The sequence below is a fragment of the Hippopotamus amphibius genome, chromosome 2 (genome assembly GCF_030028045.1).
Source record: "Hippopotamus amphibius kiboko isolate mHipAmp2 chromosome 2, mHipAmp2.hap2, whole genome shotgun sequence".
Lineage (NCBI taxonomy): Eukaryota > Metazoa > Chordata > Mammalia > Artiodactyla > Hippopotamidae > Hippopotamus > Hippopotamus amphibius.
The window spans coordinates 214,921,959-214,944,299 of NC_080187.1; the positions used below are offsets into that span (position 1 = coordinate 214,921,959).

A 22,341-nucleotide genomic window follows, 5' to 3' on the forward strand; every position below is an offset into this window, starting at 1 on the left:
TATATTTAAAGTTAAATAGAATTAAAAATTCAGTATTTCAGTTGCACCAGACATTTCAAATGCTCAGTAGCCACATGTGGCTGGTGGCTACCTTATTGGATAACACAGACATAGAATATTTCCATCATTACCAAAAGTTCTACTGTACAACACCGGACTAGAGACAGTGAGACCAGATAGGAGGTTCTTACAAAAGTCCAGGCAGGAAGTAGCCCTTGAGAGTCTTCTCCAGACAGTGCCACAGTGATGAAGAAAGGGGTCAGAGTCAAGAAGTGCTTAGGCAGTAGAATCTTGAGAGTTTGGTGGGAGGTGAATGAGAGATGGAGTCTTTACAGATTCCCAGGTTTATGGCTAGGGTGACAACCCAGAAGGAAAACGTTTGGGCAAGGAGGTGACATTATCCATTTGGACATGTTGAGGATGCAGGGGCCGGGGCTCTCTGGGTGGACACATGCAGCGGGTGATTGTATGTCCAGGACTGAACCTCCTGGTCCTTATTTAATAGATTGTGAGACACTCCCCTCCAGCTTTAATTATTCACCTGTGCTTCCCACAGCACCTGTGTCCACCAAGGTCCTTCCTCTCTGCCGGGTCTGGGCACAGAGATGAATGGGACTCAGCCTCTGTCCTTTAGGAGCCCACAGTCTGAGTTAGGGTTTGAGTTAGATGATGATCCAGCCCCAGACTGCAGCTCTTTGCAGCCAGAGCCATGATGGAGGTGAGAATGGAACAATGAGGGGGGCACAGTGGAGGACTCACCCCACAATAAGCAGGGAAAAGGCTGCCAGTTACTGTGTTCTGACCACTGACGAGGCTGGTGAATGCACACTGAATAAACTTGTTGAGTGATCCAGCGGTGCCCATCCCCTTAACCTAACCTTAGCCACACCCTGCCTCTCCCTGAGGTCCTCTCTGGATAGTCAACTCTGAACAAGCCTCCTCTCATGATAACCTCCTGACTTGCCCTCTTCCCTGCCCCATGCCCACTGAACTGCTCTTTCTCCACATTCTGGCTCTGGGAAAATTTACTTAACATCTTTAGGTTTTCATGTCATCAACTGTAAAATGAGGCCAATAATAGTACCCACCTCATAGTGTTGCTATGAAGCTCAAATAGAGATGTGCATGTAGCACAGACCTTGGGGCATAGTGGGTACTTAATAAATTTCAACTGTAAGGATTATTACTTGCAATTTCTATAAAACCAATGCAGGAAAATGCCCAAAGTAGTCTTCACAAAGCTCTTACACAGGATAGCACTCTTACTCGTGAACACCAATTGATTCAACAAATCTTTTTCTAAATACATGCTGTGTATCAGTCCCTGTGCTAGAGACTAGAGATCTGAAGAAAAGCAGAGGCTGCCTTGACCTTCAAGGATCTCACAGTCCACAGGGGAAACAGCATGATGGGTGCTATCAAGGAGGGCAGTATGGGGCCTGCGGGATCTTAGAGGAGGGGCTCAAACCCAGCCAGCATGGTGACAGCTGAGCAGGGTATAAAATGATGAGCAGGAGTTGGCCAGGGAACACAGGGTGGGGTGTAGGTTTCCAGCAAAGGGAATAACATATGGAGAAAGATAGTGGAGGTGGGGACAAGTGGCACGTGGTGGCAAACAGGGCTGGAGAGGTAAGCCAGAGCTGCTGCTGAAGCCGTTGTGTGCCAAGCAAAGGAGTTTGGTTTTTATCCTGAAATCTATGGGGAACATTGAGGGGTTTTAAAAAGGGAAGTAGTTGGACTTCCCTGGTGGTGCAGTGCTTAAGAATCCCCTGCCAATGCAGGGCACATGGGTTCCATCCCTGGTTCTGGAAGATCCCACAAGCCACGGAGCAACTAAGCCCATGTGCCACAACTACCGAGCCTGCACTCTAGACACGATGAGACACAACTACTCAGCCCATGAGCCACAACTACTGAAGCCCACATGCCCTAGGGCCTGAGTGCCACAACTACTGAGCCTGCATGCTGCAACTACTGAAGCCCACATGCCTAGAGCCTGTGCTCCACAGTAAGAGAAGCCACAGCAATGAGAAGCCTATGCACCACACTGCAACAAAGAGTAGCCCCACTTGCTGCAACTAGAGAAAGCCCATGGGCAGCAATGAAGACCCAACACAGCCAAAAATAAATAAATAAATAAATACTCAAAAAGAATAAGTGACAGAAACCAGATACAAAAGAGTATACATTGCCCTCTGAATCTTAAACTTTCAAATGTTTGAAATAGTAAGTTTTATGTTTTATATATATTTTATTTATTTATTTATTTATTTATTTATTTATTTATTTATTGGCTGCATTGGGTCTTTGTTGCTGCACACGGGCTTTCTCTAGTTGTGGTGAGTGGGGGCTACTCTTCATTGTGGTGCGTGGGCTCCTCATTGCGGTGGCTTCTCTTGCTGTGGAGCACAGGCTCTAGGTGCATGGGCTTCAGTAGTTGTGGCACACAGGCGCAATAGTTGTGGCACATGGGCTTAGTTGCTCCGCAGCACATGGGATCTTCCTGGACCAGGGCTCAAACCCATGTCCCCTGCATTGGCAGGTGGATTCTTAATCATAGCACCACCTAGGAAGGCCTTATGTTTTATATTTTACCACGATTTTTAAAAGTGAAAAAAAAATTCATAGAACTGTACAATACAAAGAGTACATCTTAATGTAAACTATGGACTTTAATTGATAATTTTGCATGAATATTCATTCACCAATTGTAACAAATGTATCACCCTAATGCAAGATATTGATAACAGGGGAAACCGATTGGGGGAGCAGGTATATGGAAGCTCTCTGTACTTTCATTCAATTTTTCTGTAAACCTAAAACCGCTATAAAAAATGAAATCTACTAATTTTTTTTAATTCCATGCCAAAAAAAGTACACAGCATAATTTCATTTCCTTAAAAAAAAAAAAAACAGGGATCCCACATGCCAGGGAGCAACTAAGCTCATGTGCCACAACTACTGAGCCCGCATGCAGTAAACGTGAGCCCACCAGCCACAACTAGAGAGCCCTTGCACTGCAACTAGAGAGAAGTCCACGCACCACAACGAAGATCCCGTGTACCACAACTAAGACCCGACGCAGCCAAAAAATAAAAATTAAATAAATAAATCTTTTACAAAAACACACAAAACTAATTTATGCTATTAGAAGTTGGGGTCATTGTTATCCTTAAGGAGGAAGCACAAGGGGTTTCTAGGGTGCTGATAACATTCTGTCTTTTAATTTGAGGACTAGTTACAAGAGTTTTATTAAGTCCGTAGGTTTACAGAAAAATTAAATGAAAGTACAGAGAGCTTCTCTATACCTCTTCCCCCCCAAAGTTCACTGAGCTGTACAGATTATCTACACTTTTCTGTATGTCTCTTGTAATTTAATAAAAAGTTTTAAGAAAATATTTAAAATAAAAAGATAAATCATCTCTTCTGCAGAAGTCCAAATAATTTACATAGAGACTCTGTCCTCAAGGAGGGGAGCAGCACTCCCCACTCCTTTGGTGTGGGCTGTGCATGTGACTTCCCTCCAAATAGCACAGTACAGAAAGGGGGAAGGAGTAACGTTCCCATGGAGAAACCTGGGAAACACTACTTCAGCCCGCTGATCAACGCCAACATCCATCTTCCTGTCAGGCTGATAGTATGTACCCTCGATATGATATGATGAAAATGGCACTTTATTCTTGTGGTCTTCCTACCAGTAACGCATAACCCCAGTCTCACCATGAGAAAAACATCAGACAAATCTCAACAGTGGAACATAAAATACCTGACCAGTTCTCCTGAAAAAACAAAGATATTCTGAGAAATGTCTCAGCCAAGGGGAGCCTAAAGAGATATGATGACTCAGTGTAATGTGTTGTCCTCCTTGATGGGATCCTGGAACAGGAAAGGACAAAAGGACACTAGGCAAAAACTAAGAAAATCTGAATAGACTATGCCTTTAGATAATGGGGGTGGGGGGCGTGGCGTGGAGGAAAAGACAGGAGGGAAGAGAGACAGAGAGAAATAGTCAATTTTCTACAAAACCTACCCTCACCTCAAACCTTGACCTTTTTATAGAGTGAGCTGAACCCAGTGAAGGTACAGAGAGAAGACCACTTTCCTTTCCTCTCAGCCACAGTCTTCAAACAAGCCCTGTGGGCTTCTCAGAATCTCCAGCCTTGTCCTTTGACATCATCACAGACTGATTCCACAGCTTTCTCATCTTCAGGAATGAAAAAGCCCAGTCGTAACTAAATCAAAATGTGCTTCTCACATCCAGTTTCTGCTTTGTCCCCCGCCTCCTCTCGGACAGACCCTGTGGGAAGGGGGGAGGCACACTCGGTTTCTGCCCTTTCTCTCCCTGTCACTCCACCCTGCATTCCCCGCCCCCCCCCGCCGGGGAAATGGGCAGCGTGCTGGAAGAGGAGCCAATCTCTTTTTATTTGGCTGGTGCTGTTTATCTTCCCTCTTAGCTCCAAATGCCCTTGTATGTAGCAGACGTTCCACTGCCAGCTTTTCACAGATTACCTTTGAGCCCCAATGTGTCCTCCACATCACACAGTTCCTAACGTAGCTGCTGGACTCTGGGTGACCTCTGGCCCATCCCCAGCGAGTGCCCACAGGATACCCCCCTATAGCCCCTCACTGCAGGGATTTCCCTCCCCTCTGTAATCAGGTCTCATCCATGCAATTCAAGCCCAGTTCCCTTCAGCATGTCCGCCCAGCCCTTAGCAGGCTCACATCCCGGTGAGGTGATGAGTCTCTCTGTTCTCTGCTGCCCCTGCCATCACAGGCTGCTCCGCTCGGCCTCCACATCCACAAATATCCCCCAGATTCAGGGACACATGTCAAGCAGGTGCACGTAGTAGTCTAGAGCACAATCTTCTGAAATTGACCCAACTCTAACACACTGCTATGTGACCTATAACAAATTACATCACTTTTCTGCGCCTCTGTTACCCCTCATATTGTAATATGAGAGTAGTATTAATTTCCATCCCATAGGATTACTGGGAATGTTTTTTGTTAATAGTTATAAAGCTCTTATAACAGGGCTGGGTCCATAAGTATGGAGCATTGTAAAGTGTGTGATAAATACACGATGGCCAGTCTTCCTCACCATGCTCCAACCCATCTGGGCTCCCACTGAGGGGTTCCCTTCTTGCAGGCATCTCACTCTTAAGTTTTGGGTCTCCTAGAACTCCTTCACTTGGCTTTGTGAGATGAGGGAGGAGAGAAACACCAGGGGACTCCTTACCAAGCAACAGCCGGCCCTCCACCTCAAAGCTCCCTTTCATACAGTGGGCACCCACGGTCCTTCACATAGGTTCTTGGATGGCTGACATCTGTCGCATCTGCTCTCTCTCTCCTCTCTATAGAGATACACTCTAGAGAGATGTGCATTTTTTTAAACAGAACCACTTGAAAGTAAGTTGCAGAAATCATGACACTTCACCTGCTAAACACTACAGCGTTCATCTCCGAAGAACATTAATCTCCTAAGGATATTTCCAAAAATATTCTCCCACATAACCATGATGCTAGACTCATATCTAAGAAAATCAACATTAATCCATAATATCATCTAATCTCCAGTCCTTGTTCATGTATCTTCAGTTGCCCCAAAAATGTCTTTTGTAGCTTTTTTTAAAAAAAAAGGTGTTTTTTAAATCCAGGGTCCAATCAAGTTTCACACATCGCATTTGGTTGTTACATCTCTTTAGTCTCTTTGCTCTAGAAAAGGCCCTTGTCTTCCTTTTTCTTTCTTAATGACATGGACCACTTTGAAGATTCCAAGCCAGTTGCTATGAAAAACACCCCACAGCATGAATTTTCCTCATTCACTTTTACCATCTCTCACCAAGAGGGAGGAGGGTGAGAGGGCCTCTCTTTAGAATACAGGATTCTCATCATTTCTTGTTTTCAGATTAAGGACCCGGGCTGAAATTCAGAGGTGGTCAGAACGTACCTAATCCTTATCTGGTTTCACAGGTTGTTGGAGGGGTATTACAGGGCACCTTTCTGGGGTGAAAGTGAGCCTCCCCTGCTAATCAGCCTGGACTGAGTGCCCAGGCAGGGTCCCTCCTCCCCCTATAGTGGAAAAGTAGGCTGGACTAGCCCAGAGGACTTTCACTCCCAGCACCCTGCCCTGCCCTTGAGAGAAATAAGCATTGCCTCCCAACTCTGGAGCCTGAAAGGAGCTGGACATTCTCCCTTTGCCAGGGACATAGCCCCTATCCCCAGAAGAGCTGCCCCTGGGCCCTGGGAGGTAGGTGGAGTTGAGGGATCACGGCCCAATGCCAAAGGGTGATCCTTTCAACTTTTTCCAGGTGACTTTGATGTCAGGTGACCAGGACAGCAGGGTCAGTCTGATAAGGGTGGGGTTTATAAAGGGCCCCTCAACTGGAGCCAGAAGCTCTGTATCAGCCCCCACAATCCTGCTGATCTCAAGCACCTGCCTCTACAGGTACCTTTCTTGGGCCCATTTCTCAGCCCTTGGGATCCCCCATCATATATCCTGGGAACCAGTGGAGGTGGAGGGATGGGGGGACCCTGGGTTAGGTGGAGGAGGCCTGAGTTCTAGTTCTTACGGCCCAGCTCCAGACTTCAGTTCCCTGTTTTTAAATGAGAAGCTTGGACTGGGCCACCTCTAAGGACGCTTGCTGTGATTGGAGTGAAGAGGTGGGTAAGGCTCCCCACCTGGCATGAGGGCAGCCCTGGCCTTGGCTGCAGCCCAGCCTCTGCCTTTAACACTGTGAGAGAATGACAGGGCAGGGGGCGGGGGGCGGGGGTGGTGAATTCCCTGGCCATCCAGTAGTTCGGACCCTGTACTTCCACTGCAGGGGGCATGGGTTCAATCCCTGGTCCAGGAACTAAGATTCCCTCATGCTGTGCCTCGCAGCCAAACAAACAAAGACTGTGAGAAAATGGGGACTTGTCCTTGGAGGAGGTGTCCTGTTGGTCTTGATAAAGAATGCCCTGGGGAAGGGGGCATCAAAAGCCCTTTGCATCCGCGCTGGGAACTTGGTCCCATCAGTGTTGCTGGGGGGAGCAGCTCCCTGTTCCCAGGGTATAAGGAAGATATCAGCGGGAAGGGTCCCCTGGCAGGAACCCTTTGGCACAACGCCCAGCATATACTCTGCCCTGGGATTTGCAAGAGTGCTTCCCCATTTTGAAGTGATCACTTCAGCCCCGGAATTGGAAACTGGTGACAGGCAGAGGGGAGGGCCAGGGCTGGGAGTTCAGATACTCAAGTTGGGAATCTCAAGGCTCCTTTCCAGCCATCAGATTCTGTGACGTGCTATGGGTGAGCTCTGGGGATGAAGGATCCATGTAACTTATTGGATGTAACTTGATCTTTCTGGTGTCCAAGCATAGAACATGCACAAGTGCTCATTGACTGAGTAAATGAATGAGTGAATGGCTCCATTTCAGCTCTCAGTCTGATTCCTCCTTCCTCTTCCCCTATAGTTGGTACACATGGCATTGTCCCAGGCCATTCCCTTCTCAGCCACGGAGCTCCTCCTGGCCTCTGCCATCTTCTGCCTGGTACTCTGGGTGGTCAGGGCCTGGCAGCCTCGGGTCCCTAAAGGCCTGAAGAGTCCACCAGGGCCCTGGGGCTGGCCCCTGCTCGGGCATGTGCTGACCTTGGGGAAGAGCCCCCACCTGGCCCTGTCGCGCCTGAGCCAGCGCTACGGAGATGTGCTGCACATCCGCATTGGCTGCACACCCGTGCTGGTGCTCAGCGGCCTGGACACCATCCGGCAGGCCCTGGTGCGGCAGGGCGAGGATTTCAAGGGCCGGCCCGACCTCTACAGCTTCAGCCTCATCACTGATGGCCAGAGCCTGACCTTCAGCCCAGACTCTGGACCCGTGTGGGCCGCTCGACGACGCCTGGCCCAGAATGCCCTGAAGAGTTTCTCCATTGCCTCAGACCCGACTTCCTCATCCTCCTGTTACCTGGAGGAGCACGTGAGCAAGGAGGCCGAGGCCCTCCTTGGCAAGTTCCTAGAGCTGATGGCAGGGCCTGGGCGCTTCGACCCCTATGACCATATGGTGGCGTCGGTGGCCAGCGTCATTGGTACCATATGCTTTGGGCAGCACTTCCCCAAGAGAAGCGAGGAGATGCTCAACCTCGTGGAGAACACCCAGGATTTCGTGGAGACTGCCTCCTCCGGGAACCCTGTGGACTTCTTTCCCATCCTTAAATATCTGCCCAACCCTACTCTGCAAAGGTTCAAGAGCTTCAACCAGAGGTTCCAGCAGTTCCTGCGGAAAACGGTCCAGGAGCACTATCAGGACTTTGACAAGGTGAGCCCAGGGTGCAGGTAGTGGAAGGGCCTCCTAGAGTCTGGGTGTGGCCCCTCTCACCCAGCTCCAAGGTACCCACACAGCTGGTGTGCGGCCAAGGCCTTGGAAGGCTCAGGGACACCTCAGACCAGCTGTGTGACCTGGAGCCAATCCCTCTCCCTCTCTGGCCTCAGTTTCCTCATGCCTATAGCCTCCCTCTCAGGGCTGCTCAAAGCCCCAGAGAGATAAGGCCGTGAATGGGGCCCTGGCAGAGCTCTGTGATGTGGGGTGCTGTTATTATGAGAAGGCTTTTGTTCAAATTTGCAGGAACTTGAACCCTGACAGAGACTAATTCTCAGCTTAGGTGTCACTTTGCTTCCCTGTTCTCACCCCAACCTCCTTCTCTGAAATTGGATCCCTGGAGTTATTGGCAGGAAGGGTCAATGGGGCATGAAATGTTACTTTAAGCCCTACCTAGGGCTGCTACCAGCTCCTGCCATGGGCTCAACCCACTGCCCAGAGGCCAGCAGGCAGTGCCAGATGGGATGGGGCAAGGTCCAGCCTTCCACCCCAGAAAAGCGCTGGGGTGCTCCTAAGCTTGTGCCCCCTCAGAACAGCATCCAGGACATCGTAGGCGCCCTGTTCAAGCACAGCGAGGATAACTCCAGAGCCAGTGGTGGCCTCATCCCTGAGGAGAAGATTGTCAACCTTGTCAACGACATCTTTGGGGCCGGTAGGAGCCAGACCCCTGCCCCTCCATCCCTCAGTGCCTGCTGTTCACCCACAGCCTTGCCCAGTATGCAGGTCCATCAGACAACTCACCAACCACATGTCCAATGGTGCAGACACAGAGACCAGGCCCAAGAGACCAGGTCTAAGGTTTGAGCCTAGGCTGTACCACTATCTCCCAATGAAAACTCAGCCAAGTCCCTCTCCTCCTCTGGGCCTCAGTTTCCCATCTGAAAAATAAAGGCTTCTCCAGTCTGTAAGTCTAGGCCCTTGTAATTCCAGCAGCTAATTATGAAAGCATGACTCAAGTTTGTGCTGCCCTTAGAAAATTCAGGTTGAAGGGTTTTGGGAGAAAAGCAGGCAGAGGAAGAAAGACAATGCTTGGTACATACATGGTGGGTGCTTGGTAAATGCTGCCTTCTTGTTCCTGTCTTCCTTTCTTCCTCTCCTCGCCCCATGCTGCCCAGGGTTTGACACGATCACAACAGCCCTCTCCTGGAGCCTTATGTACCTTGTGACAAATCCTGAGATACAGAGGAAGATCCAGAAGGAGATGGGTATGCAGTGTCCCCCAACCCTCTGGTGGAGAGAAGCCTTGGGGTCCCAGGTCATCTGTTCAATCTGCTATAGCTGTTATGTGCCTACTAATTGCAAGCCCTGAGCATACAATGGTGTGCACCCTTATCTAGAAGATACTGGGGGGTGGGCAGCCAGTGGGTCTCAGACCTGTAAAATAGACATAGCACCACATAGAGTGATACCTAGTATGACTGGGGATGCAGATGCCATGGAGCAGTCAGGCATCTAAGCCTTGTCCATCCTCTGTGTTCTGCAGACACAGTGATTGGCAGGGCGCGGCGGCCCCAGCTCTCCGACAGACCCCAGCTGCCCTATTTGGAGGCCTTCATCTTGGAGACCTTCCGACACTCCTCCTTTGTCCCCTTCACCATCCCCCACAGGTGAGGCCTGCCAATTCTGCCCTACACCTCTGAAGTCTTTGCCATGTTTTCTCCTCCCAGCTTCTGAACCCTGGCCCTGGTCAGACCTTGGCATCTCCTTCCTGGCCATGACCCCAGATTCCTCACAGACCTTGGCCTCTACTCTGCCCCCATCCAGTCCAAACATGATCAAAGTACCCAGCTCTCAGGAGAAAACCACACTTCTGACCTCAGTTCTCTTTCACCTCTGCTCACATTTCCTCCGTATAAATACTCTCAACCCAGCCAGGCTAGCCTCACCATCCCTCACAGGCATGAACCAGCCAACCTCCAATTTTCCTTATGTTGGACCTTCTGCTTGGAATACCTTCTACTCTCTTCTCTGGCTACCAGAATCGTATCCTATCTTATTCTGACACAAACTTCCCCTCCCCTGGAAGCCTTTATTGACTCATCCAGTTGGCATAACTTCATTCTGATATTTTGTAGGACTTACAGCCATTTGTCCTTGATTAGGTCCCGGGATTTTAACAATGTCAAGAGAGTTAGTGCACACTTACTTCAGCCCATATGTTGGTCTAGTTATACCCAGAGGAAAAGGCCTGACTCCTCAGCCAGGCTGGGAACGCCCCAGGACTGGCCCAGACTTCCTGCTTCTTGTCTCCAGAGGATGGCCAAGGGCACAGCTGGGTACAAACAAAAGTTTAGTATAATTTGTTGAAGAACAGGATCTGAGAAAGCAGAAGAATCATTTCAACCCTTTCTTGCTCCTGACATTCCTTCCTAGTGCACAGTATAGAGACCACAGTGGGCAGGCTATTGGAGTGGGGCGGAGGGGGGTGGGGGGTATGGATAAATTAGGAATTTGGGATTAATATATATACAACTACTATATATAAAATAGATAAACAGCAAAAACCTACTGTATAGCACAGGGAACTATACTCAATATCTTACAATGATCTATAATGGAAAAGAATCTGAAAAAGAACACATATGAGGGCGAGTCAAAAATTATCTGCTCTCAAGTTATATATATATATTTTTTTTGGCACACGGGCTTAGTTGCTCCGCGGCGTGTGGGATCTTCCTGGAGCAGGGATCAAACTCATGTCCTCCGCATTGGCAGGCAGACTCCCAACCACTGCACCACCTAGGAAGCCCTCAAGTTATATTAAAACTTCTGTAAATTCTATAACCAGAATGTGGATAATTTTTGAGTGCAGATAATTTTTGACTCACCCTTGTGTATGTGTGTGTGTGTGTGTGTGTGTGTGTTTATTCACTTTGCTGTACATCTGAAACTGACACAAATTGTAAATTAACTATATGTCAATTTTTTTAATGGTTAAAAAAAAAAGAACCTGCCAGAGACACATGCCAGTTTTCCAGCCCCTGAACCTGACAGAGCCCTCTTCCCTCCTTAGCACAACCAGGGACACGACACTGAATGGCTTCTACATCCCCAAGGAACGCTGTGTCTTCATAAACCAGTGGCAAGTCAATCACGACCCGTGAGTACACTTCTCCCACTGAAAAATGTGTGAAGTTCAGCAGTCAGGAAAGCTGTTTGTCCCTCTAGGAACTGGTTGTACAATAAAGGAATAGTGCCTCGATGGCTATGCAGCCTGCTCTTAGGAACAAAATTTAGGTCCATGTTTCTCAAACTTTAGTGCATTGACCAGGAAGTTGGTTATAGATTATGGTGCACTGTCCCCAAGATTTCATTTTGGTAGGTAAGGTGGAGTACCTCAGGTGATTCTGATGTGAATGGCTTAGGGACCTCTTTGGAAAATCTCACTTTAGTCTGTTGGTAGAAGGATCATATAATTTACCATCCAAACTAGGGCACTTCTGAGCGTGAAAAAGGATGCTATCAATAATTACTCCAAAACAATAAGCATAAACCAGGATGGACTGTTGATTCCCCTTGTACATGGAATAGGATAGAGATGGACATGTGGTCCTTCTTTTCATTTCTTTTAAAGTATTATTTCTTTAAAATAACAAATTAATATTAAAAAGCACTGTTTTCAAGGCCGGTGATTTTAGCTCTATGTAAAAGCAATAATCATCAAAATACAGTTTGGTCCCTTTCCCCACTCTCCTTTCATTGCTCTAGATCTATTCTAATACAGAAGTCCCCCCCACCCCAGGTCTTTCCCCACAGGGCCTCCCCAGCCCACATATCCCATGTCCTCTGTTCATCTTGCAGGAAGCTGTGGGGGGACCCATTTGAGTTCCGGCCGGAGAGATTCCTCACTGCCGATGGCACCACCATCAGCAAGACCTTGAATGAGAAAGTGATGCTCTTCAGCATGGGCAGGCGCCGGTGCATAGGGGAGATCCTGGCCAAGTCGGAGATCTTCCTCTTCCTGGCCATCTTGCTGCAGCGGCTGGAGTTCAGCGTGCCACCAGGTGTGAAGGTGGACCTAACCCCCATCTACGGGCTGACCATGAAGCACGCCCGCTGCAAGCATGTCCAGGCACGGCTGCGCTTCCCCATCAAGTGAAGAAGTCACCAGCATGCTGAGGCAGAGGGAAGGGTGGAGGTTACTGAGGAAACTTTGTTTCTTTTCTTTCCTTTTTTAACTAACAGCTTTATAGAGATATAATTCACGAACCGTATAATTCACTTCCTGAAAGTATACAATCCAATGACTTTAAGTATATGCACAGAGTTGAGCTGCCTTACCACAATCAATCTTAGAAACTTCTTATCACCCAAAAAAGAAACCCATACCCATTAGCAGTCACTCCCCATTTCCCCCTAACCCACCTTCCCTACCCCTCTCGCCTTAGATAATTATTAATCTACTTTCTGTCTGCACAGATTTGCCTATTCTGGACACTTCGTATAAATTCAATTATACAATAAATGGTCTTCTGTGACTGGTTTCTTCACTTAGCATGATATTTTCAAGGTTCATGCCTGTCGTAATATGTGTCAGTAAGCCCTGGTTTCTTGAGTCCTGAGACCAGGCCCAGGTCTGTTTCCTCAGTCATCGATGGATACATCTTTCACTGTTTTCTCCTCTCTCTTTTTTCGTATGATCCATCTTGGAACACTTGAAGGGAACAGAGAGGAAGGGACCCGGCCTTTTAGGTCAAACCCAGATGGGTGAAAGGGGATCTCTCATATCCTATCCTCAAAAGGTAGAGAACATCTGACTTCTCACAATGTTCTGATATGCTCATCCACAGCTAGGGGAAGATAAGCTCCCTAGAAGTGCTTGGGCTCCCTGCAAAAAGCCCAGGTCCCATCAAAAGGGGACTATCAAAGAGTGAAAAAGAGGGTGGGAGAAAATATTTGCAATTCAAATATCCGACAAAGGATTAATATTCAAAATATATAAGGAACTCCTACAACTCAATAACAGAAAACAAACAACCCAATTAAAAAATGGGCAAAAAAGTGGTGATCATTTTATAATGTATAGAAATATCAAATCACTACATTGTACATCAGGAACTAACATAGTTTTGTATGCCAGTTATACTTCAAAAAACAAACAAACAAACTCATAGAAAAAGAGATTAGATTTGTGGTTACCAGAAGTGGGGCGAGGGGAGGGGAATGTGAATGAAGCTGGTCAAAAGGCACAAATTTCCAATTATAAGATAAATAAGGGACTGCCCTGGTGGTCCAGCAGGTAAGATTCCACGTTTCCAATGCAGGGGCCTGCATTCGATCCCTGGTTGGAGAACTAGATCCCGCATGTATGCCACAACTAAGAGTTCGCATGCCACAACTAAGGAGCCAGTGAGCAGCAACTAAGGAGTCCACGTGTCGCAACTAAGGAGTCCCCATACCACAACTGAGTCTGCATGCTGCAGCTAAAGATCCCGCATGCCCTAACAAAGATCCTGAGTGCCGCAACTAAGACCCAGTGCAGCCAAAATAAATAAATAAATAAATAATTTTTTTTAAAAAGATAAATACTAGGAATGTAATATACAATGTGATTAATATAATTAACACTGCTGTACATTTATATGAAAGTTGTTAAGAGAGTAAATCCTAAAAGTTCTCACCACAAGAAAACTTTTTTCTATTTCTTTAATTTTGTATCTATACAAGATGATAGATGTTCACTAAACTTACTGTGATAATCATTTCATGATGTTTTTAAATCAAATCATTATGCTGTACACCTTATACTTATGCAATACTGTATGTCAATCACTTCTCAACAAAACTGAAAGGAAAAAAGACAAACAAAAATGGGCAAATGACTTGCATAGACAGACCTCTAAAGAAGATACGCAAATGGACAAGCACATGAAAAAAACACTCAGCATTATTAGTTATTAGGGAAATGCAAATCAAAAACACAATGAGGTACCATTTCACACCTACTAGAATGGCTATAATAAAAATTAGACTGCTATTTGCAAATTCCCTGGCAGTCCAGTGATAGAACTCAGCACGTTCACTGCAGGGGCCCCAGGTTCGATCCCTGGTGGGGGAATTAAGGTGCATGGTGTGGCCAAAAAAACAAACAAAACAAAACTGGACTGTGATCTTATGATCACCTCAATAGATGCAGAAAAAGCATTTGACAAAATTCAATATCCATTTATGATTTTAAAGAAACCTCTCAACCACGTGGATATAGAGGGAATGTACCTCAACATAATAAAGGCCATATATGATAAGTCCACAGTTAACATCATACTCAATGGTGAAAGCTAAAATCTTTCTTCTAAGATCAGGAACAAGACAAGGATGCCCACTCTTACCACTTTTATTCAACATAGTATTTATTGGAAGTCCTAGCCAGAGCATTTTAGCAAGAAAAAAAAATAAAAAAGCATCCAAATTGGAAAGGAAGAAGTAAAACTCTCCTATTTGCAGATGACATGATATTATATATAGAAAACCATAAAGACTCCACTTAAAAATTATTAGAAATTATAAACAATTCAGTAAAGTTTCACTATATGAAATCAATATACAAATATCTGTTGCATTTCTATACATTGATAACAAACTATCAGAAAGAGAAATTAAGAAAACAATCCCATTTACAATTGCTTCAAAAAGAATAAAATATCTACGAACAAATTTAACTAAGGAGGTAAAAGTCCTGTACACTGAAAACTATAAGACACTGGTGAAAGAAACTGAAGAAGACGTAAATAAATGGAAAGATATTCTGCGCTCATGGATTGGAAGGATTAATATTGTAAAATGTCTATCCTTTTCAAAGAAATCTACAGATTCAAGACAATCCCTATCAAGATTCCAATGGCATTTTTCACAGACATAGAACAAACAATCCTAAAATTTATATAGAAGCATAAAAAAGATCCCCAATAACCAAAGTAATCTTGAGGAGGAAGAATACAGCTGGAGGCATCATGCACCCTGATTTCAAACTGTATTACAAAGCTATAGAAATCAAAACAGTATGGTATTAACATAAAAACAGACATGTGGATCAGTGAAACAGAATAGAGAGCCCAGAAATAGATACATGCATCTATGGTCAATCAATTTATGACAAAGGAGCCAAAAATATCCAACGGGGAAAGGATAGTCTCTTCAATAACCAGTGCTGGGAAAACTAAACAGCCACATGCAAATGAATGAAACTGGACCACTGTCTTACACCATACACAAAAATTAATTCAAAGGGATCAATGATTTGTCCATAAGGCCTGAAACCATAAAGCTCCTAGAAGGAAACATAAGTGGGAAGCTCCTTGACATCAGTCTTGGTGATGATTTTCTGGGTTTGATACCAAAGGCAAAGGCAACAAAAGCAAAAATAAACAAATGGGACTACATCAAACTAAAAAACTTCTGCACAGTAAAGGAAACCATCAACAAAATAAAAAGGCAACAGACAGAATAGGAGGAAATATTTGCAAATCATATATCTGATATTTTCCTTAATATCCAAAATATATAAAAACTCACACAACACAATAGCAAAAAAACCCAAACAGTCCAACTTAAAAAAGGACAGAGGAACTGAATAGACATTTTTCCAAAAAATACCTACAGATAAATGAAAAGTGCTCAACATCACCAATAATCAGGGAAATACAAATCAAAACTACAATGAGATATCACCTCACACCTGTTAGAATGGTTATTATCCATCCAACCAATCATCCATCAATGGGTGAATGAATAAAAAATATGAGATATTTATATTATAATTATACACATATAAAACACATTCAGCCATAAAAAAGGAAATCTTGTGATTTGCAAAAACGTGAATGAATCTTGAGGGCATTATGCTAAGTGAAATGTCAGACAGAGAAAATCTAATACCACATGAACTTACTTATATGCAAAATCTAAAAACAAACAAAAAACCCAACACCCCAAACAAACAAAAAAACCAACCTCACGGGTATAGAGAAAAACCTGGTGGTTGCCAGAGGTGAGGGTGGGGGCAGCGGGTGCAAAATGGGTGAAGGGTGTTAAAAAGTGCAAACTTCCAGCTATAAAAAAAGTAAGTAATGGGAATGTTATGTACAGCATGGTGACTATAGTTAACAAAATTATATTGAATATTTGAAAGTTGCTAAGAGAGTAAATCTTAGAAGTTCTCTCCACAAGAAGAAAATTGTAACTATGTGTGGTGATTGATGTTAACTAGATTTACTGTGGTGGTCATTTTGCAATATATACAAATATTGAATCATTATGTTTTACACCTGACACTAATATAATGTTATATGTTGATTATATCTCAATAAAAAATGGACATTAATGTGTTGGTGAGGACATGGAAAAATTGTAACCCATGTGCATTACAAGTGATAATATAAAATGGTACAGTCCCTGTAGAAAACGGTTTGGGGGTGCCTCAAAAAGTTAAGCATACAATCACCATATAACCCAACAAGTCTGCTCTTAGGTGTCTGCCCAAAAGAACTGAAAACAGGTGTTCAAACAAAAACTTGCACGGGAATGTTCATAGTAGCATTATTCTTAATAGTTAAAAAGTAGAAATAACCCAAGTGTCCAACAACAGATGTGTGGATAATTAAAATGTGGCCTAGACATACAATGGAATATTATTCAGCCATAAAGAGGAATGGCATTCTGATGCATTCTACAACATGGGCAAACATTATGCTAAGTGAAATAAGCCAGATACAAAAGGACGAACATTGTATGATTCCACTTATATGCAGTATCTAGATTAGGCAAAGTTACAGGGAAAGAAAATATTACAGAGGTTACCAGGGCTGGGAGGTGGGGAGGGAAGAATGGAGAGTTATTGCTTAATGGGTTGCAGAGTTTCTGTTTGAGATGATGAAAAAGTTCTATAAATGAAGAGTAGTGATAGTTGAACAGCACTGTGAAAATACTTAATGCCACTGAATTATGCACTTAAAAATGGTTAAAATGGTAAATTTTGTTACCACAATTTTTTTTTAATCACTTAGCCGCGCTGCTTGTGGGATCTTAGTTACCCAATCAGTGATCGAACGCGTACCCTCTGCATTGGCAGCATGGAGTCTTAACCACTGGACCACCAAGGAAGTCCCTTACCACAATTTTTATTTATTTATTTATTGGCTGCATTGGGTCTTCGTTGCTGTACATGGGCTTTCTCTAGCTGTGGTGAGCGGGGGCTACTCTTCCTTGAGGTGCATGGGCTTCTCATTGAGGTGGCTTCTCTTGTTGTGGAGCACCGGCTCTAAGTGCGCAAGCTTCAGTAGCTGTGGCATGTGAGCTCAATAGTTGTGGCTCACGGGCTCTAGAGAGCAGGCTCAGTAGTTGTGGCACATGGGCTTAATTGCTCCGTGGCATGTGGGATCATCCCAGACCAGGGCTTGAGCCCATGTCCCCTGCATTGGCAGGTGGATTCTTAACCACTGCGCCACCAGGGAAGCCCCCTTACCACAATTTTTAAAAGCAAGTAACACAACAAAATATTGTGTGCAATAAAAAGAAATAAGCATCAAAACCACAAAAAGACATGGAGGAACTTTAAATGCATATTGCTACGTGAAAGAAGCCAATATGAAAAGGTTACCTATTTTATGAATCCAACTCTGGAAAAGGCAAAACTATGGAGACAGTAGGAAGATCAGTGGTTGCCAGGAGTTCCAGGGTGGGGGTTGGGTGAGAGGAGGGGGAGATGAACAGGTGGAGTGCAGAGGGTTTTCAGGGCAGTGGAGCGATTCTATATGATACTCTAATGGCGGGTACACGGCATTATACATTTGTCAAAGCCCACAGAATGCACATGATGAGTGCACCCTAATGTAAACTATGGACTTTAGTTAATAAAAATGTATCAATACTGGTTCATCAATTGTAAAATAATTACCTACTAATGCAAGATGTTAAAAATGGGGGAAACTGGGAGCAGGGAGAGCAGGTACATGGGCACTCTCAGTACTTTCTGCTCATTTTTCTATAACTTAAAACTGCTCCAAAAATAAAGTCTATCAATTAAAAACACAGAAGGCAAGTAATCCAATAAAATATTGCCAAAACATTAGGGGAAAAAGGCCAAGGTCTCACCCTCTCTTCACGTAGCCCTGGGGGTGGAGCCCTCACTGCGCTCACTTCCACATTGCCAGAGCCCTGGTTTCCACTCCGACGCTTCCTAATTTCACCTCCAATGTTTCCACCTGCAAAATGGAGGCAGAGAGTTGAATGAGTTGATTTCATAAGAGCCCTCGATTCTAAGCGCATAATAAGTTTGCTTTGGTCTTCACAAAATGAGAGACTGGTTCATTATGTTTTATATGCATGAGCAAGGCCCGTCACCACTGAAAAAATGGATACAGAAAAACAGATCTTGGGACTTCCCTGGTGACGCAGTGGTTGGGAGTCCGCCTGCCAGTGCAGGGGACACAGTTTGGATCCCTGGGCTGGGAGGATCCCACATGCCATGGAGCAACTAAGCCCGGGTGCCACAACTGGTGAGCCTGTGCTCTAGAGCCCGAGTGCCATAACTACTGAGCCCGCATGCTGCAGCTACTGAAGCTTGCACGCCTGGAGCCCGTGCTCCACAACAAGAGAGGCCACTACACTGAGTAGGTCATGCACTGCAAGGAAGAGCAGCCCCCGTTTGACACAACTAGAGAAAAAGTCGTGCGCAGCAATGAAGACCCAATGCAGCCAAAAATAAATACATTAATTAATTAATTAAAATTATTTTAAAAGAAAAAGAAAAAAGAAAAACAGGGCTTGAGGATGCTGAGATTTGGATTTCATCCCTTTCCACACACACTTGAACTGACCACCTGCTTCCTTATTGCCCCTCCAGCCCAAGGCTCTTTCCAAGGAGATACCTTTATGCCTGAAGGGATCAACTGGGTATAGAGTACCCACCCTGGGGTTTGGGGATGAAGGAAGGAAAATGATGGCGGAATTCTCAAGGAGCGTCCTAGAAGGAGGTAGGAGAGAATGATACGAAAGAATGGCTGTGCTCATATGTCTATCCTGATGCCCTGCTTTCTGGAATAGCCTCATCCAGCCACACGGGCGGTAAAGCAGATCACTGCAAAGTGAATCCTGTTTTCCTATTGCCTTTTATGCTTTTAGTACTGTATTAGAGATGTGTTCTGTAGGGTAAATAGCCACTAATAGTTCAAACGGAAAATTTAGTAAAAAGATGGTTCAGATAGTGACCAGCTCCTAGGTGTTGTGGTCCTAGGAGTGAGTTTACAGAGTTTTGACTCTGCCTAATCTAACTTAACCCTAACCCTAACCCTTTCCAAGTAGCCTATATACATGGCTGCTGGACCTCACTTCCTACCACTTCTGAGCAGTAACCACAAGGACTAACAGGGCTAAGTTGCAATGCTACCCAGCCAATAGGAGCTGCTACCTCATATATGCCATCTGCATTATTGCTGAAGCATTCCTTCAGTTCAGTTTTGCCTTCTCTCTTCCTAATCAAGTCTCTGCCTTATCTGTCCTACAAATTATGATTTTCTGAGATGAGATGAAAATGAGCCAGATCTCCATTTCCAAAGTATTCATCTAGTGGCAGAATTGTCCCAACATTCTGGAAATAATCACAGCTGTCTGTGGCTTTGAAGAAAATAATAAATTTAAGAATAAAATCAGCCGGATTCTGTGCTAAAGTCCTGGAGGGAGGAAGCACCTCACCTGAGCTCCCCTTGTCTGTGTCCAGGCCTGTCCTCAGACCCAAAGCAAACTCCTCAAGGAACCCCCTGAGGACATTCAGCTCACCTGTCAGACAAAGGAGGCACAGCTCTGCCCTCGGGAGCTTCGGTCTGCGGGGGAAGGTAGTCCTGGCCTGGGAACCCGAGATTGAGCAGGACGGGACCATGTCTTGCACAGCACAAGCTGAGGGAGGAGACACAGCCCTACCTGGGGCTCCAGTCTGAAGGCAAAATGAGCCTGCTCTGAAAGTCCCAGTCTAATAGGGGGATGCAGCCCAGCCCCGGGAATCTCAGGAAACACGGCCCTCTGAGGAAGGAGACAAGCCCTTGTTCCGGGAGCTCCAGTCTGTCAGGGACATGGTCCTATCTTTGAGAGCGCCTTACTAGTGAAAAGCTCCATTGAAGCACCCTAGCGGCACATGCAAAGACCCCAACAAGCAACAAACAGACTTTGCCATACTTTGTCAATCCAAGACTCAGCCAAGGCCCAGCTCCCCGGGGAATTTCAGGCTCGGTGATCACTCAAGGTCACTGCCCTGTCTGGCTCTCTATGGTCAGGAGTTGGCCTGAGCTTCTCACGCACACCTGGCCAATCTTTAACTCACTTGGGCTGGCTTAGGGCTCCCCTCAGGCTGGAGCCAAAGGAGGAGAAATTGGACATGGAAACTTTGCCCCGCATGCACCACTTTGCCCCCACAGCGGGCAGGAGGCAGACTGGAATAGGTCTGTCCTCACACAGGCCCTGGACACACACCATCCCAGGCTGTTCTCACTACAACCCAGGAGGTAGACACCATTATACACACCTTAGAGATAAGGAACACAAGGCTCAGAGAGCCAGAGCTGGGAATTGGTGGGGGAGGGACTCAGGGCTGTGTTCCCTACACCCTGTGCAGGGTCTCTTCCCCTGCCTCACCCCCTTAGCCAGGACTGTCTGGACAGAACAGGGCAGCTCAGAAATACAACACGATCATTGGGCAATCATTGAACCATGTGGAGAGTTGGAAAGAACACTGGGCTGGAGGATTAGGAGCTGTGAGCTCAGGTTTTACCTGTGGGTGACCTTGGGCAAGTCCCTCCCCCTCTCTGGGCCTCAGATCCCCCATCTTCAGCCATCTCTGAGGTCTTCTCCAGCACCATACACCTTAAGATCAGGCCACTGGCAGTGACCCCTGCTCTGTCAGCCTCGCTTAAAGCTGTGGGCAACATCCCGTGAGAATCTGGCAAACTGTAGGGTACAGTGCACTGGGAAGGGGTAATTTGGGGAAGATGAAATGGTGGGAAAAGCCCTCAGCTGGGAATCCCACGTCAGCCTTCCAGGAAAATTTAAGTGATTTCCCTAAGTCTCCTAGCTTCTCCAGTTCAGACCCTCAACTCCTTTTATCTCAAGCATCCACCACTAACTGGCACTTTCCTTTATATAAGGTTCTCAAGAGAGGAGTTCGATTGAACCACATCACATGGCAATCAGTGCTGGGTCCCTTTGGAGCACTGTCTACCTCCGGTCCAAATAGTCACAGCATACTTACCAGCTTGGCAGGTGGACTCTGCACGCCAGGCCCAGAGAAAACAGTGGCACAGAAGAAAACTAACAGAGCTACACAAGAGACTCCATTTGCTTTCTCTCTCCTGCCCACACCTGCCTATACCCTCAAGTGCAAAGCAATCTTGTCCTCACTGTCAGTCCTCCCTGAAACTCCAAAATCTTGGGTTTCTTGACAAATTAGAGGAAAATACACCACTCGCCTTACTTTAGATCAGCTCTTTCATTCTCTAAAAGTGACTGTGACACTGGGGTAGGTGGTCTGCATGGGTCCTTTTTCCCTCAGGGTGACCTCCTCCCAGGATCCCCTTGGTCCCTATGCAAATGAACCCAGTCACTGGTGACCCCCACCCCCCCACCCCTGCCCCCAGATCTGCCAAGATCTGCCCAGATAAGTTTAGTCCAAAGGCAACTTGCTTCCCAAGGAAGGATTTTCCAAGTGACAAAGGACTCTGAGGAGGGAGCAGACTTCTGAAAGAGGGGTGATGAGTGCACCATCTGGGTGAGGGAAACCAGAGGCTGGATTTTCTTTTTTTTCTTTTTTTCTTTTTATTGGGGTATAGTTTTTTACAATGCTGTGTTAGTTTCTACTGTGCAGCGAAGCGAATCAGCCATATTTATACATATATCCCCTCTTTTTTGGATTTCCTTCCCATTTAGGTCACCCCAGAGCAGTAAGTGAGGCTGGATTTTCCTAGTCCAAAGTTTATGTGGTTCAAAGAGTCAGTCCATGAGTCAGCC

The 22,341-nt window shown here is 45.8% G+C and overlaps 1 protein-coding gene across 2 annotated transcripts; it reads left to right on the plus strand.

Annotated features, from left to right (window-relative positions):
* The first annotated feature begins 6,370 nt into the window (after positions 1-6,370).
* LOC130845173 (cytochrome P450 1A2) lies at positions 6,371-12,812 on the plus strand. 2 transcript variants are annotated; one of them, XM_057721998.1, is made up of 7 exons: positions 6,371-6,448; positions 7,453-8,292; positions 8,884-9,004; positions 9,468-9,557; positions 9,836-9,959; positions 11,366-11,452; positions 12,154-12,812. In XM_057721998.1, the coding sequence occupies exons 2-7, from the start codon at positions 7,462-7,464 to the stop codon at positions 12,449-12,451; spliced, it is 1,551 nt and encodes a 516-aa protein (XP_057577981.1). In that variant the 5' UTR covers positions 6,371-6,448; positions 7,453-7,461; the 3' UTR covers positions 12,452-12,812. The 2 variants fall into 2 exon arrangements, with proteins under 2 accessions (XP_057577981.1, XP_057577980.1); XM_057721997.1 differs by lacking the exon at positions 6,371-6,448 and adding an exon at positions 6,655-6,663.
* Positions 12,813-22,341: the final 9,529 nt, after the last annotated feature.